Here is a 17,057-nt window from a genome sequence, read left to right as displayed (position 1 = left end):
TATGTAATGCCAGTTTCCGTGAATCCTCTTTGAGTGGTCCTGCTGTGGGTGTATGATTGTGGAACTCAAGTCACATGCCTGTAACAAAGGTGATAGAACACATACTCCTAGCCACTATATAGGTATGCTGGGGGTTACACTGTGAGAAGTTCTTCATACTTGGTGGTTCAAAAGAAACTGAGGGGTCATTAACCATAACAAGTGTGCCCCTGACTTTCAGGACTTAGAGTCCATGAGCAGTTTAAACATAAGTGGGCGAAAGCAGAAGCATGCAGGACCATGTGGTGTCCCTTGTGAGTGGGGAGGCAGCTTTTTAAGGGTGCATGAGAGCTAACTCACATGGTATTGGGAGGTGGCAAAACTGGCTTTAGGAGTGGTAGGGGATGGCATAGAATGAAATCACTGTGGCCAGCTTGGAAGAGCTTTGAGAACCAACTCTTTTTAAGAGGACTGGGCAGTCATCTCTGGGGAGAGGGAACCCAGGGTGGAATTTTAGGCACTGTAGCAAGTCATGGGGAAAACATTTTGGGATAAAATGGTCTTATGGATAGAATTCTTTCCCCATAAATTTATATGTTGAGGTCCTAACTCCCAGAACTTCAGAATGTGACTGTATTAGACATAGGTACTTTAAAAAGGTTATTAAGCTAAAATGAGGCTATTAGTTTGAGCTCTAACCCAATATGACTAATGTCCTCATTAAAAAAAAGAAGATAGGACACAGACACTCATAGGAGGATCTGTTGTAAAGGGACAGGGATAAGGCTCCACCTGCAAATCAAGAAGAGAGACCTCAGGAGAAACCAACCCTGCCAATACCTTGATCTCAGACTTCAGGACTCCAGAACTGTAAGATGAATTTCTCTTGCTTAAGCTGCCCCTTCTGAGGCATTTTGTTATGGCAGCCTGGGCTGACTCGTGCAAACGGTAAGCTTCTTAAATACACCAAGAGGTTCTGCTTGTTGCCCATCCCCAAAGCCATCTTGGGTATAATGAGGGCGAGCAGAGGGGTTTTTTGAAGATCACTGTTGAACAAAGAGAAGGCTTGCTTGGTGCAGTGGAGAGTACAGACTTAAGATTCAAGAAGAGGTTCAGAAAGTTCAAGCTGTTTGAGCACATGTGGCTTGTCAAAGGAAACAGGGCTGCAGAGTGCTGCTTTCTTTTTCCACAGAAGGCATATCTGTTCTTTCAGAATACACCTGGGGAGTGCCCTGTTAGGCCTTCTGGGCTGACCCACTGAACCATTCTGATGTCTCTCTGAAGTCTAGCTTTACATCCTGGCTGTGTGATTGGTGTCCTGAGCTTCTGTTCCTCTGTGAAATCAAATAAGAGAGCATATCATGTGCCTAGCCATCCACCCAACTTAGGGGAGAGGCTCAGGAAAGGGGAGTTCTTTTCTCTGCTCTTTCATGTCAAGGGCAAATGCACATCAAGGTTGGAAATGGCAAGAGTAAACATATAATTAGGGTGGAGATCTAGTTCTGAATAACCCATAAATCATCTGAAACCAGTTTCCTGTTGATGGTCAATCCTTGGTAAACACCAGGTGTGCCCTTGGCACATTATCTTTCCTAATCATGCCAGATAGGTGGTAGTCCTCTCCTATATAAGTTTGCTGTGGCTGTCCCTGGATGTATATGCTTGTGAGGACTCTAGCTCATTAAAATGGTAAGTAACTGGTTGTTTCATACATAAAGGCCAGTAAAAGAAAAAAGTATATACAGTATATTCCTTATTTTAATGTGCTGTGATGTGTGTTTCTTCTGGATATAATTTAATGATAAATGTGAGCCTAATTATGATCTTTTATAGGTTACTTGCAATTCAGTGTGTGGAATATAATGAGATGCCGGGAGCTTGAGAAAACTCTTAATGAATTTAGCGCTATTTCTCTTCTCCAAGATCAAAGCTATTGTTTCTTCCAGTAATTTTGGGATTCAATTAGGCTATATGTGTGTCTCTAATTCCTGAGTGTTTTGTGAATTAATATAATTTCAGAGCTCCAGCACTGAATCACTTTACAGATGAGAAAATGAGCCTCCTGTTGGGAAGAAGCAGTCACTACCCTGTGGGTAGCTGATACAGGAATCCAGGTGTCCCTCTATCCCAGTTGCTCCCAAACCAGGCTGCACAGTGGAATCACCTGGGCATGTTTGACAAATACTGACATCTGACTCTCGCACCAAACACTCTGAATGAATTGGTCTGCAGGGTGTTCTTGGGAATTGGGGGGAGGTTTTAAAAGCTGCCCAGGTGATTTTAATATGCAGCAAAATTTTAGAACCATCTCTCAGGCTCTTTTTAGTGTATCATGTTGTATTAAGAGAAAATTTTGCATCAAAATCTACGAGAATTCATCTATTCTTCCTTTCTGTCTTTATTTCAAACTTGGTCTTTTGTAAAGTATCCTTTGCTAAAGCCAGTGAAAGGGAGGAGCTGGGCTGCTCTGGGGATGCAGTGGAGCAGACGGAAAAGGTGGTCAATGAATAGGAGTAGAAAAGCCTCCCCCAGGTCACACCTCAGAAACTGTCTCAGAAAGACAAAGCTGGGAATAGTAGAAAAACAGCCTGCTACTCCATTCAGGTCTCTCCTCCAGCCTCAGAGTAGACTGTAAGTTGCAGAGCTGGCAACGTCCCTCCCCTGCTTAGAACCCTTAAAGACGCCTGACTCTTGATCATGTGTGGAAGACCCAGGGAACAGCAACTTACCTAAAGGGACACTGTTTCTAGGCACTGCTTCACTCCAAGCCTGGCATGAAGCCATACCATCCAGAAAGTACAACAAACACCTTCCTCACAGCTGCGCTGTTGCTGTTCCTGCACATACCAGGTGCTCATCTTTACTGAATGCTGCAAAGGAATGAAAGGGAGGGAAGAGATGTGGAGAAACAATATGGGAACAGGAGAGAACTTTAGAGCTTTTCTACTGAGGTGGTCCTTGGTCCTCAGACCAGCAGCATGGGCATCACCTGGGAGCTTGCTAGAAATTTGGACTTTTTGAGTCCCAACAAAGCAAAGTCTGTATTTTATTTTACAAGATTTTCCAGGGATTCATATCCACATTAAAGCAGCACCAGCTTTGATCATGTTTCTTGTGCTTCTCGCCGGGGGGACTAGATAAACATGAAAAGGCCTTGGCCCTGCCCTTCTTTGATGAGTTTGAGATTGTATTTGTTATTAAGCCTGGGTTACTCTGATGCCCACCCGAGCAGGAGAATCTTTGTTATTACAGGGGAGGAAACTGAGGCTGAGAGGAGACAGACAGACAGACAGACAGAGAGAGCCAGACCATGGAGGTTATATGCAAGTCATTAATCTCAAAACTGTATACTCTGCTATCTCCTGCCACCGTGTTTGGACTCCATCCTTGAATCGTCAATTAGAATGCCTTGCTCAGAGCAGCAGGAGATCTGGGAAATCTGTACCCTTCACTCACTCTGGGCTGCAGCCCTGGCTTGTGCCCTTTCATGCCTCTGTTCTGTGACTAGATAAAACAGGACCTCCAAGATTCCTTTGATCACCAGCATCAACCAGGAGCCCTCTTTCTGTATGAAGGGAACACAGACTCTGTCAATATTGCTGGCTGTTTAATTTAATTTAATGTTGAGAAAAATTTCAGGTTTCCATGATCATCTTAAGCTGAATATTATGCAAAAGAATAAAACACAGACAGCAAGTGCAACCTCAAGTTCTGATGTGAGCTAAGTATATTGAGAGTTTCTTGTAGGAATTGATTTATTTCTTTTGATTATAATACCAATGCATTTCATTGGAGACAATTTAGAAAATAAGAGGAAAAGCCCAAAGAAAAGTCCCATGGCTCAAAAATCACTTGTTAAAATTTGATACAAAAACTTTAATATTTTTTGAGCATGTCCCTCTATGTGGATCTTCTTTATGTTATAGGAATAACACCTATAACACAAATCTTTTTGTAACCTGCCTTATTTCACTTAGTCATAATAGTGATCATTTATGTCATTTCATATTCTCTTACTGCCTAACTTTACCAGTTCTTTTTTTCCTTTGAATCACCATGTTCCCAAACAGCCCTGTTTTGGGGCATTTTTATTATTTCCATTTCCCTGTTATGGTTAGCATCCTTGAGGAGAAGTCTATCTCCTTTTGTGTGCCATTCATCTTAGGATCAAGCCTTAGAAGTGAAAAACATGAAGTCAGATATTGTAAACTGTTTTAAGAATGTGGATATATGTGATCAAATTGTGCTCCATAAAGATTATTCCAACATAAACTATTCTTATACAATTCACTTCCCAGATATACCTCTATTTTCCATGGGGAATTAGAAATTAAATTATTATTTTTGTCATCACATTATGATTCTATTTTATTTACATATTTACATTTCTTGTCTCATCAGTAAGTTAAACTTTTCCACATGTTTATTCATCAGTTGTATTTGTGTGTGTGTGAGAAATGCCACTTTATTTTCCTTGCCATTTTTCTACTAGGGTATTTTTATTTTTCCCATTGATATACAGAAATTCTTTATATGATAATGCTGTTCTCCAAATTTGGTAATTGTTTTTTAATTTTGTTTATTGACATAACTTTTACATACTAAGAACAATTTCTTTTATTTTTTATACTTAGAATAAGATAAACATTTACTTATATTTTCTGTGATTAGTTTATGATCTTTAGGTTTTTAAAAATTGATTCCAGAGAGAGGGGAAGGGAGGGAGAAAGAAAGGGAGAGAAACATCAATGTGAGAGAGAAATATCAATCAATTGAGCCACACTAGCCAGGACTAAAGTTTTAAAATTATAGTTGACTATAATTTAACTTTGTTTCTCTTTTTTTCTTTTTCTTTTTTATTTCTTTTAATTACAATTGATGCAAGATCACAACTAATATATATTTTATTTTTTATTCATTTTAATTGCAGTTGATGTACAATATTATATTAGTTTCAGGTGTATAATCCAGTGAGTATACACCTATAAAACTTGTTTTTTTTAAATTTAATTCTTGTTCAAGTACAGTTTTCTGTCTTATATTCCCAGTTAACTTTCTTTTCAAAATAGTCTACCATTTGTTCTAATATTATTTATTGAGTAATCATTGTCTAAATATTTCAAAGACTAAGTTTATCTTACAATAAACTTTTATGTGTATTTATAAATATACATTCTGGGGTTTCTTTGCTGTTCCTTTTACTTCTTGTTCTATTCTTATATCAGTAATGCACTATTTTAGGTAACATCAGTTCACAATTGATTTTTGACATTTTACAGAATAAGCACTCTCACCCCATCTCCTTTTTTACAAGGTTCCTGAAAATTACCATATAAAGTTTATTTGTTTACTTAGTTTGCTCATCTCAAAATGATGACAAAAAGCAACTTGATACTTTTTTTTGTCCTGCAGAGAGTATCAGCTAGATGAAATAATATGTTCATGAAGCCATCAACAATGCCTTTATTACCTGAAAAATGAAGTTCTTAGCCTCGTGGTTTAAGAACTCCAGCTAATTCAGCTCCATCAAGTCTCCTATTGTGTTTTCTTACTCTTTTTGTTAACGTTTTATTATCTTCTTGAAGCTCTCTTCTACTCCCTCATTTCTGTCTTCTAAATTATATAAATTATATATATATACTCTGCAGAGAGGCGAAAAAATCAACTATCTGCAAGGCTTCCCTGAACCTCCTCTGCAATAAAATAGCACACTAGCATTATTTTTATTGGTCTCTGATCTTTGACTCACATTTAACACCTTTTTCAGCTTATTTTAGTAACTTGTGTAGGTCTTGTTCTTTTGCTTGATTACTTGATGGTAGAGGCTCCAGCTTTAAACCACCTGCCAGAGCCCAGCAGGGGTCATCCTAAAGGACACCCAGTCAATGACTGCCCTCTGAATTCATTTGTTTTCCTTCTTGACCCTTATTTACATTACAGAATGCTCTTTGGGGCAGCCTCATGGTTCTGGCGAACTGGGTGACTTTATGCAATGCACACTGCTATGTTATACCTAACTCCAACACTCCAGATGATTCACTTAATGGTAAGTCCCGGCTTTTCAAGTTTGTTATTTTACTGCAGCCTGGTAGGTATAACCTGTTGACATATCAAGGCCTTTAAATCTACATGGGAAGGAGGGTCAGGGCAGATATCAAATGGCATAAAATGAGAGGCTTCAATTCGCCATTTATATAAGACAGTAGTTTTCAACACTAGGTGTATGAGAAATGCCTGGAGAGCTTTTGAAAACTACCAATGCTCAGGCGCCATCCAAGACCACATAAATCAGAATCTCTAGTATAGGAGCTGCATATTTAAAAGCTTCTTGATTGACTCCCTACATGCAAGCAAAGAACCATCAATTATTCCATAGTAGTACTTATCAGACTTCAATGATCAGGTAAGCCCTCTGAGAATCTTGTTAAATTAAAGGCTTCGGTTCTGTGGGCCTGGTGTGAGAGTGCAGATCTGCATGTTCAACCCAGCCTCAGGTAGTGCTGATAGTAATTCCTCAAGCACACTTAGACCACCAAGAGTTAAAGCAGTGGTTGTCACCCTTGGCTGAATATTTGAATCACTTGGGGAGTTTTTTAAAAGTATGGCAGTTTGGCCCCCATGACCAGAGATTCTGATTTTACTGTTGTGGGGTAAGGCTCAGGCATAGATTCTTTTTAATACCCAAAATGTTTTACATGTTTATTTAGGGTTGAGAAGCAAAGCAAAGGGGGGGGGGTACAAAAATGAGACATTTATCCAGAGATAATCCATCAGAAAAAAAAAAAAACACAACAAACAAAAAATTTGGCCCCAAGTACCCTAGAATCATAATAGCTATCTGATTAAAGAGGAAGACCTTATTTTTTTTGTAATGTCTGTACTAAAATAAAATCTGGAAGGATTTAAGCTTGCTGTAGGAAAAAATGGTCAATGGCAGGAACTTGACAGTACTGAAACTTAGCTGTGGGAGAACATAGAAGCACTGTTCATAGGTGCCCTTAAAAACAATTAGATTTTCCCCTCTCTGGGAGTGGTGCAGATGACAGGGGCTGGCCCCATGTCCTACAAGCCTTGTTCCAGTTGCATGACTTGAGGACATGACTTATGATGCCACATGTATTATTTTAGAATGCAAGGATCTTAGTGGAGTCATTCACCCACTGAACTCGGAGTGGAAGACTGAGTACTGTGAGGAGTGTTCTTGTGGCCAAGATGGAATTAACTGCTGTAACATGTAAGTACCAAGCCAGCAGGGACAAGGAGGGGTGCAACTGCTGTTAGGTTGTTCTCTGAGGTACAGATGCTCCCTCTTTCAAAATCTCGTCCTGAAGAGGGGTTAGTTTTCAGTGTTAGTTCTCTTGTAATTTTAGTAAAATATACACAATATACAATTTAGCATTTTTAAGTGTAAAATTTAGTGGTGGCATTAAGTACATTCAGAATTTATTTATTTTTCTTAGCTGAGGACATTTTTTTCAATGCTTTTGTTTTTTGTTTTTTGTAAATATTTTATTTATTTATTTTTAGGGCAAGGGGAAGGGAAGGAGAAAGAGTGGGAGAGAAACATCAATGTGTGGTTGCCTCTCATCTGTGCCCTACTGGGGACCTGGCCCACAACCCAGGCATGTGCCCTGACTGGGAATCGAACCAGGGACCTTTTGCTTCACAGGCCCGTGCTCAATCCACTGAGCTACACCAGCCAGGGCTGCTTTTGTTTATTTTTAAAAAGATTTTATTTATTTATTTTTAGAGAGAGGGGAAAGGAAGGAGAAAGAGAGGGAGAGAAACCTCAATGTGTGGTTGCCTCTCATGAACCCCCCATGGGGGACCTGGCCCAAACAAAGGCATGTGCCCTGATTTGGAATAGAACCAATGACCCTTTGGTTCTTAGCCCACACTCAACCCCTTGAGCTACAGCAGCCAAGGCTTTTTTCATTGCTTTGAGAAAGAGGGGAAGAGAGAGAGAGAGAGAGAGAGAGAGGAGGGAGAGAGAGAGAGGAGGGAGAGAGGGAAAGAGACAGGGAGGAAGAAAGGGAGAAGGAAGGGGAGAGGGAGAGCAAGGGAGGGAGAGGGAGAGAGAGGGAGGGAAAGAGAGATTCCGGTTCACACTAAACTGGCAACCTAGGTATATACCCTGACCAGGAATTAAAACCATGACCTTTTGGTCTATGCTCCAACCAACTCAGCCACACTGGCCAGGGCAAGTACATTCACATTTTTGTGCAATCATCATCACCATTCATCTTCAGAACTTTTTCATCTCCTCAACCTGAAACTCCCTACCCAATAAATAACTATGCACTCCCTCCTCCTCAGTCACTGGCAACCACCATTCTACTCTCTGTCCCTATGAATCTGACAACCCTAAATGGGACTGTACAGTATTTGTCCTTTTGTGACTGGCTTATGTCAGTAGAATATCCTCAAAGATCATTCAAGTTGTAGCATGCCTCAGAATTTCCTTCCTTTTTAAGGCTAAGGAATGTTCTGTTGTATACATATATTGTATTTATGCATTCATCTGTTGATAGACATTTGAGTTGCTTTCACCTCAGTCTTATTTCTCTTAAGTTGTTTTTGAAACCTGATAAATATACTTATTATTAAATACCTATATCCAGATGGGTTGCTAGAGATAGGAAATGATACCCAGTGGTCTGAAGCTATTCTAGAATGTAGCTGGTTTTACTTCAGCCTTGGCTTGTGGCGATTTGCAAGAACCGTAGTGGGTCTGAACACAGGCAGAGGGAATGGGTGTGAGGTATAAATGATACTCTGTTTTTTCTCATACTCTAAACCCTAGTTTCTTTACTGCTTAAGTGTAACTTGTGTCAGCCCAAAGATTGTGCAGATGTTTTCTGCTGACTTGCTGTGGACACCAAAGGTCTAGCACTTGGGCCAACAGAACAGAGTGTACCTCCAGTGTGGTCCTAATTTTTTGTTTCCTCAGTAGCCACATCCATACAGCTACTTCACTCCTGGCCACCCCTGGAAAATCCATTTGAGATGTTCACTTCAGTCTTGCCCTATTGTGTTTTGGAGGAATAGAAGTGGATTTGATCAAAGGAGATTGGTATCAAGTAGTGTTTCCCAACTTGCCTGGTCACAGACTCATCCGGGAAACCTGATAAAATACAGATTCCTGGGGCCCACCCCAGGACCTACTGAAGCAGAAGCTATAGGGGCCTAAGGAATCTGAATTGTAACAAGTGCCTCAGAGAGTCTTGTGACACCATCAGTGAGTAGAGAGGAACAAGCATTAGTCTTAAATCAGATATCTGAATGTCCAAGAAGTTTCAAATAAATTTAACTGAGCATGCCCCATGCTAAGTGCTTAATGGAACAAAAGGAATATCAGATCAGGCTTTCTGGCTGGCTGCTCCACACAGGTCCCCAGGTTTTGTCTCATTTGGGTCACTGCATATCACAGCTCTACCTTGATCTTGTAGCTCCAGATATTTGACATTGTCTTTGTGTCTAGTGTCAATGTGACTCTATGTAGCTGTGAAGTTTAAGGGCTAGTGAGCCATTCCTCCACACCTACTTGCAGATACATTGCAGCACACCTACTTCCAAAGTGGCCAAAGCAGTCATTCCACCTGGATTTGAAATCTCCACCCCCATCAATGCTGCATCACGGCAGCCCTGTCAATACAACTCTCTTCTAAGAGGACCCATGAGCCTAGTGCAGAAAAGAGTGAAATTGATGCTAGAGTCAGAGTAATGGAATCTGAATATCCATTCCCTTGTATACCTGCTGTGTGATCATGGATATATTTCTTAATCTCTCTGAGCCTCAGTTTCTTCACAGCAAAATAGGGATGATCAGGTGTATGTGAAAATTAAATGAGATTCTGCATATAAACGTATGAACTCAATATATATTAATGTCTTCTCTATGCCAGTCTGTGTCCCTTGAGCCTGGGACAGTAATCAACACCAGCTGGAACTCAAAGTGCTCCTTCCCTCTTTCCTTCCATGTGCCTGTCTCATTTGCCACATTGCTCCACAGAGAGGAAATGTGCATGTTTCTCTCTACTGTTCAAAGCCAACTTGGTTCCTTGTAATTGTCTCACAGTTTACCAAGTTTCTTTCATGACTTTTTTTGCAACAGCAAAAGATAGCTTTTGATTAAATTTTCTCTGGGATAATTTTTTTGACCCATTGCACTCTCTAGATCTCGAGCTGCCCAGTGGCCTCCCCACTACTAAGGCCCTCCATCTCAGGGGCCCTGGGAAAATCTATTTTTAGTTCTCACTTTGTTTTCCAGATTACTTGTTGAGACGAAGACTGAACTGTTCTCTTTTGTTAAAATAAGTCCATGGTCACCTTTTGGAAAGAAATATTCTCACAAAGGGCCCTGGTGGTGGCCACTTCTGTATACACTTTGGTCAGGGACAATATAAATCTGAGATTTAGGGATGGGTTCTGAGAGAGTGATGAGCCCTAACATTGTTTGTGCCCTTGATTGTGTGGGTAGACTTTCCTGGAGAGATGGTCTCCAGTTTTCATCAGCTTCTCCCTGGGCCCTGTGATCCTGGCCTGTAGTGACTCTATTCCTGTTGGCTTAGCCAGCTCCTAATCTGATAGTTCTTCACTAGAATGGGACAATTATTCCCTTTCCACATTCAAGCTGCAGTACTGCTGGCTACATCCTGAGTAGGGACAACAAGAAAAGTGAGGCTAGAACCAGCTGCCTGGCTCCAAAGTAGCCCAGACATGCATATCAGCATCTCAGAACTTACTTCTGTCCTGTGCAATGCAGGACGGAACTTAGAAACAATGTCAGGGGTGGTCTATGTGTTCAAATCCAGGTTCCTGAAAGCAGCACTTTGGGGTTGCAAGCCAAGGATTGACAGTAAATTGGTGAGGGGCATCCCAGACAGCTGGAGTATGGGCTGCTTCAGGCACAGGCTGGGCATCTTATCCCTTCTAATAGGCCTTGCTCTTGTCTCAATGACAGTGTTGCTACACCTGTAAACTATGACACAAGCAAGTGCCAGAAGATCTTCAACAAGGAGACTTGCAGTTTTACAGTGGTGGAGCAGAAGAATCCAGAAAAGTCTTGTTTTGTAGGTGGGTGGGTGCTATAATGTACTTCTAGTGGGCTCAGGGCTCCCAACCAGAGGGGGCCCAGGACCTCCCAGGCCAAACCTCATTTTCACATGGTCTCTAACAGTCTATGGTTTTGTAACCCTATCTATCAGTAAAAAAATAAAATAAAAATTAAAAAAATAGAGCAAACACTTGAACATGTGTATATTCTAAATTATGTGTGCATTGATTTAAAACACATAAAATATGCAAACATTTAGTGGAAAGAAAAAATATATAAATAAAAGTTATAGTTTTCCTACACTCCAGTAGGTCATTGTACACCCCCTACTCAGGCACTGCTGCTTCTGGTGCTTTGATATATCTGCACTCTGCTGCTCTGGTGTCCCACTTATCTGGTGAACCATTCAAAAAATAAATGTGTCTTCAAATGGAATCAAATCCCGTATTTGCTTTGAGTTTTTCATATTTATCCTTTCTTCTTCTTCAACGAGTGTCCTTCATGATGCATCCCTCATATACCTCTGTGTTTGCCTCAGGTTAGAGGTTAGATAGGGCAGGACAACCTGGAAGAAGTAGCTCCAAGACCACATGCAGCCAGATGGGGTATTGGAAAGCCAAGGGCTCTGGGTTGGAGGAATGGCTGAAGTGTAGGGCTCCTATATCAGTCATCTCCTGCTACATAAAGAAGACCCCAACATTTAGGGATTTAAAACAGTAACAATATTATTATCTCCTGCTTCTGTGTTAGAGAACATTTGTTCACTCAGTAGGTCTTTAGTAAGTGCCTGGGCCAGGCAGTGCTATGGGCCTGGGGATATAGCAATGAGACAGAGAGATGGGAGTCTATTGTGTATGTACGTGACAGATCACAAATGAGCAAGCAGTTACTGAAAGGAACCCGTGGGGGAAAACCGTTACAGAATTGGACCTGTTTGGGGAGCACAGGTAGTATTATTGAAACAAGCCCTTTCCCCCTGGGTCTTTCTGTTGTAGGTTCATCTTGCCCACCTCCAGGTGTTAGGAACTGTGGCTCTCAATGCCAGAGTTTGGTAAAAAAGGGAAGGAACTGTTTATTCACAAGTTGTACAGGTTTAGAGTAATAGGGGAATGTCACCATTAAAATCCCAAAGTCCCTTTAAAACACCCACAAACACACACAGTCCTTCCTTCCCCCCTTTTCCAAACAGGCCAGTCGGGGGGTACTGTATCTCAGGAAAAAGAAATAGAAGTCCATAGCTCAGCTAGACTCCTGGCTCCTCCCAGCCATTTGTGTTCAGCTGGGCAGGTCTCCTGCAGTCCCCAGCACCATCTTAATCCAAAACCACATGGAACCTCCTCCTAGCCTGCCAGCAAGAGTCCTTTCACCCTTTTCCCCCCCACATGGTCTCACATTGTCCTTGTCCATATGATACAGGGTGTAGCCAAGGTGGAAGGGCAAAAAAAGATTTGGAATTGTGTCCAGAACTCAAAGTGTATAGGAATATTGGAGAGACGTATAAGGTGTCCTCACCCCTTTCCCCCTCCACAGGTGTGAGTTGCAGAAGGGACACATGGAGCAGGAACATGCAGGGCTGTTTTGTACAGCCACAGCCTTGCAGCTAATCCATGGCCTGGTCATTTAACATCTATAGCCTTTGGCGGGTCACTTGGATATGTTAAATGGCTGTGGCCAGGCTTGGAGCTAGGGGGATGAAGTCACTTCCCCCCAAGATGTAACTGGGGGGTAGGTCCCCTGAGTTACAGTGCCTGCGTGGGAGCTTGGAGAAGATTGGCTCTAGGACATGGCACCATACCTGCCCAGACTAACAATGGCAGCCCAGTAAACTTGGAATAATACAGGAATGCTGGCAGGTGTAACTGACCGTGGGAGGAGTTGGAAAAAAGGGGTACAGAGGAAGATGGGCACAGGGGATTTAAACCCAGACACGGCAGACATTAGGGTGAGAGCCACGTGGTTTCAACAGAGTTAAGACCTCCTCTTTCAGTCATGAAAGAGAGAGCCATGTGGTTTTGGCAGAGTGCAGACCTCCTCTTTCCCAGGTGAAAGGGAAAATCACACAGTTTTGCCAGAATGGAGATCGCTGCGGCCAGGTGAAGAAGAAAGACATGCGCTTTTGGTGGAGTGAGGACCCCTGAAGCTTTGGTAGAAGAGGCCACGTGGCTTTAGGGCACTCCCTTTGGTCGAGTGGCCTGGAAAACAGGAGAGACTTTGACTGGAACTTGGTACAAAGAACTCTTGCCAGTGGAAGGTGCCGCATGACTTTGGATTAATTGGAGATCCTGCCTAGACAGGTGACACAGCCCACAGTGCCAGCGACCTGAAAAACGGACATGTGCTCTTTTCCTGATTTATGGTACCCGGAGTTGGGACAGTGGGAGAAGGGAGTGTGTGTGTGTGTGTGTGTGTGTTTGTGTGTGTAGGTGTATACCCTAAAGGACTTCGATATTTTAAGGAAGTCACTAAGCCTGAATAGCATTAAATAAACATCTCATTTCCTTTTCACAAATCTCTGGCATTGAGAGATGTCTTTCCAATTGGCAACAGACAGATGAGCCCAGTAGGTATTAGTATACCATCCTTGAGAGGGGCCCCTGTTGTTCTGCAGCAGTTTTTTGGCATCCCTTGGTGGGCCAAGTATTGCCCCTGACCTTGGACCTCTGTTCTGTAACACATAGTCCTGCATTGTTTCTCCCACTTGGAGGCCCACTTTTAGTTTAAAACCCAGTGTGGAACCTCCTCCGTCACCCCATTTCGGACTCCTCCCACAATCAGATACACCTGCCAGCACTCCCACAGTTTATGCCTTTCTTGGCTGTCATAGTTAGTCTGGGCAGGAGTGGTCTTGTGGTGTTGAGTGAAACATCGTCAAGCTCTTGGGCAGGCACTGTAACCAGGGAGCTGCCTCCCCATCATCCATGGGTCAAAGTCATGCCCATCTCTCTAGCTAGGCCAATGTTGATATGCAACATAACCATTTTTCACATGGGTATGAAGCTATCCTGCTGTTATTGATATACAAATTAACTTTCAATGGCCCTGCTCCACATCTCCCTTCCCCCAGACAGACTTGTGGGGGTGGGGATAATTTATATTCCCAGACACCCCAAGTTCTGGACTCTTTTACAAATCCCCCCTTTGGGGGGCTCTGGGCCTCCCACACTATATCCCATTACAAGTCCTCTGTTGAACAATCAATTTGTGGGCAATTGGTTAAAGAGCTTTATGTCTTCTCTGCCCCCTAACCCTATCTGTTTAAACGTGCTACTGAACTAGTTGAGCAATCCTAGGTAGGCCCCTTAGTTTCACAGGGGTAACCCTAAGACAATGAAAAAGTGCCTTGGTCACTGTTAGTGAATCTGCATCTGAATTGAAAAGAGAATGGGGGATGGGCGAATTAACAGTGTGATGCAGTCTGCACTCCCTGGGCTTGCGGCAGTGCTTAGGGTGATTACTTCCTCATGGGACGTTTGTGCGCCTCTCTGATATTCACTACTCCCTTTTTTCCACAGCTTTCCTTTCATATACAGACTATTCTGTATATGAATAGTCTGTATGTGAAATAGTCTGTAACAATAGTCTGTTCTGTAACAGACTGTTACAGAACAGACCGGGGGGCATAATTATTGGCCCACCCAGGGATGACAAAAACTGTTACAGAGCAGACACACACACACACACACACAGTGCCAAGGGGAGTCATGATATACTATTACCGAAAGAACCCCCTACCAGTTTCGTTATGTCCACTGCCAGATAGGAAAGACATCTCTTAATGACAGAGATTTATGAAAAGGAAAGGAAATGTTTATTTAATGTTATACAGACTTAAAGTAGTGACCTAATGTCTTCATTAAAATATCAAAGTCCTTTTTGGATACCCACAGACACCCACAGTGCTTCCTTCCGCCGCCCCCCCCACCCTAATTTGGGGTACTGTAACTCCAGAAAAGAAGCAAATATCTGCGTTTCAGGCCACTGGCACTGTCAGCTGTGTCACTGTCCAGGCAGGATCTCGAATTAACCCAAAGCCATGTGGCACATTCTCATGGCCTACTGGCAAGAGTTCTTTAACCCTTCTTCCAGGCAAAGTCTCTCCTGCGTCTCAGGCCACCCGGCCAAAGGGAACACCCCAAAGCTGCATGGTCCTCTTCTACTAAAGCTATAGGGGACTCCACTCTAGCCAAACCACATGGATCTCTCCTTTCCTCCAAAGTTACAGGAAAGTTGGGGACGGGTTACCAATCTGCCAAAGCCGAGTCGTGTTTCTCTGCTAAAGCCACATGGTGATTCTCTCTACTCCAGCTGTGGGGCTCCCCACTCTGACCAAAAGCGCGTGGCTTTCTCTCTCTGCACTGCCACAGCCATGTGGTGCTCCCTGTCCTAAGCTGTGGGGGGCCTGCACTCTGGCAAAACCTCTTGGATCTCTTTTCCTGGCAAAGCTGAGAGGGGGTTCCCACTCTGCCAGAAGCACATGGCTTTCTCTTACCTGGCTGCTGAGCCTGGGTTTAAATGCCCATGCCCATTTTCCTCTCCAGCCCCATTTCTGACTCCTCCCACAATTGGTTACACTTGCCAGCACTCCCATATCCTTCCAGCATTAATGGGCTGCCCCCTGTGGGTCTGGACAGGTATGGCCCCATGTCATGAAGCCAATCATCTCCAGGTTCCCACACAGTGCAGTAACCTGGGGGACCTGCCTCCCAGTTACATCTTGGGTGGAAGTCCCTTTCCATCCCCCTGGCTCAGAGCCTGGCCACAGCTATTTAACATATCTATGAAACCAGTTAAAGGTTATAGATATGTTAAATGGCCATGCCAGAGGTTAGCTGCAAAGCTGTGGCTGTACAAAACAGCTCTCAATGGCCCTGCTCCATTTGTCCCTTCCCCCAACTCACACCTGTGGGGGGAAGGGAGAAGGACATCCTAATAGTTCCTGGACACCTTGAGTTCTGGACCCTATTCCAAATCTTTTTTTGGAGCTCCCCTCTTGGCTGCACCCTGTTACACTATGACTATGCCTTCTTCAATACTGTGTATGAATCTATGTTTCCTGTTGCTTTCAGATGAGATTGCCTTGCCCCTTGTAGGAGGAGTCACTCTTAGGTGGGATCCATAAAACTCTATCATGATCATCTCCTTGGTAAAGCCCTTCATTGTTCTGAGAAAGTTGGGGCTCAGTTAGCACTCAATATTGGGGATTTCTGTCAAAACAGAGACAAAAAAGATTCCTGTTTTAACACCTGGTCACACGTAAATAAACAAAAAATTCCAGTGTAGATAATGTCACACTGGGTAGATTGTGAAAGGTACAGAGTGGTGAAATGTGAAGTGTAGAAAATCGTGGTGTGATGTGGTGCAAATATTTACAGAATTTAAAAACTATGGCAAAATACACATAACATAAAATTTAACATTTTAAGCATTGTTAAGTGTGCAATTAAGTGTTATTAAGTACATTCATATTGTTACAGGACAGGGCCAAGGGGGGTTACAATATACTATTACTGAAAGGACCCCCCAGGTTTGCTATGCCCTCCACTAGAGGAAAGACATCTCTCAATGCTAAAGATTTGTGAAAAGAAAATATTTACTTAGAGCTATACAGACTTAAAGTAGTGATCCAATGTCTTTATTAAAATATTAAAGTCTTTTAGGATACCCACAGATACACATAGTACTCTCTTGTCCCTCTGCCCTAATCTTGGGTACTGTATAACAGGAAAAGAAGAAGTCAGTCACTCGGGCTCCTGAAACCATCAGCTGTGTCTCTGCCACAATCTCCAGTTAATCCAAAGTCATGTGGCACCTTCTCATGGCCCACTAGTAAGAGTCCTTTCACCTCTGTTCTTCCAGGCAAAGTCTCTCCTGCTTCCTAAACCAGGAGGCCAAAAGGAGCAACCCAAAGCTGTATGGTCTTGACTCTTGACAAAGGTCGAGGGGGTCCCCCCACTGGCCAAAGCTGCGTGATTCTCTCTCAATGGCTGCTGAGTCTGGTTTTAAATCCCTGCACCAACCTTCC

At 42.8% G+C, this 17,057-nt stretch overlaps 1 protein-coding gene across 1 annotated transcript; it reads left to right on the top strand.

The window, feature by feature from the left end:
* The first annotated feature begins 1,560 nt into the window (after positions 1-1,560).
* Positions 1,561-11,303, top strand: MSMB (microseminoprotein beta). Its single transcript, XM_037056694.1, has 4 exons — positions 1,561-1,668; positions 5,920-6,025; positions 7,108-7,213; positions 10,943-11,303. Exons 1-4 carry the CDS (start codon positions 1,666-1,668, stop codon positions 11,070-11,072), a joined length of 345 nt encoding a protein of 114 aa, XP_036912589.1. The 5' UTR covers positions 1,561-1,665; the 3' UTR covers positions 11,073-11,303.
* The last annotated feature ends 5,754 nt before the right edge of the window (positions 11,304-17,057 follow it).

This window comes from Sturnira hondurensis, unplaced genomic scaffold (genome assembly GCF_014824575.4).
Source record: "Sturnira hondurensis isolate 20B ecotype Veracruz unplaced genomic scaffold, ASM1482457v3 Scaffold0009125, whole genome shotgun sequence".
NCBI classification, from domain to species: Eukaryota; Metazoa; Chordata; class Mammalia; order Chiroptera; family Phyllostomidae; genus Sturnira; species Sturnira hondurensis.
Note: the sequence above shows the minus strand (reverse complement) of the source record. Positions and strands in the feature narration are given on the sequence as shown.

What these genes read in the sequence shown, in the direction of transcription:
- MSMB (XM_037056694.1), top strand. An exon ending in TCCAGATGATTCACTTAATG is followed by an intron (nt 6,026 to 7,107) that starts GTAAGTCCCGGC and finishes GTATTATTTTAG; the next exon opens with AATGCAAGGATCTTAGTGGA. An exon ending in GGAATTAACTGCTGTAACAT is followed by an intron (nt 7,214 to 10,942) that starts GTAAGTACCAAG and finishes TCTCAATGACAG; the next exon opens with TGTTGCTACACCTGTAAACT.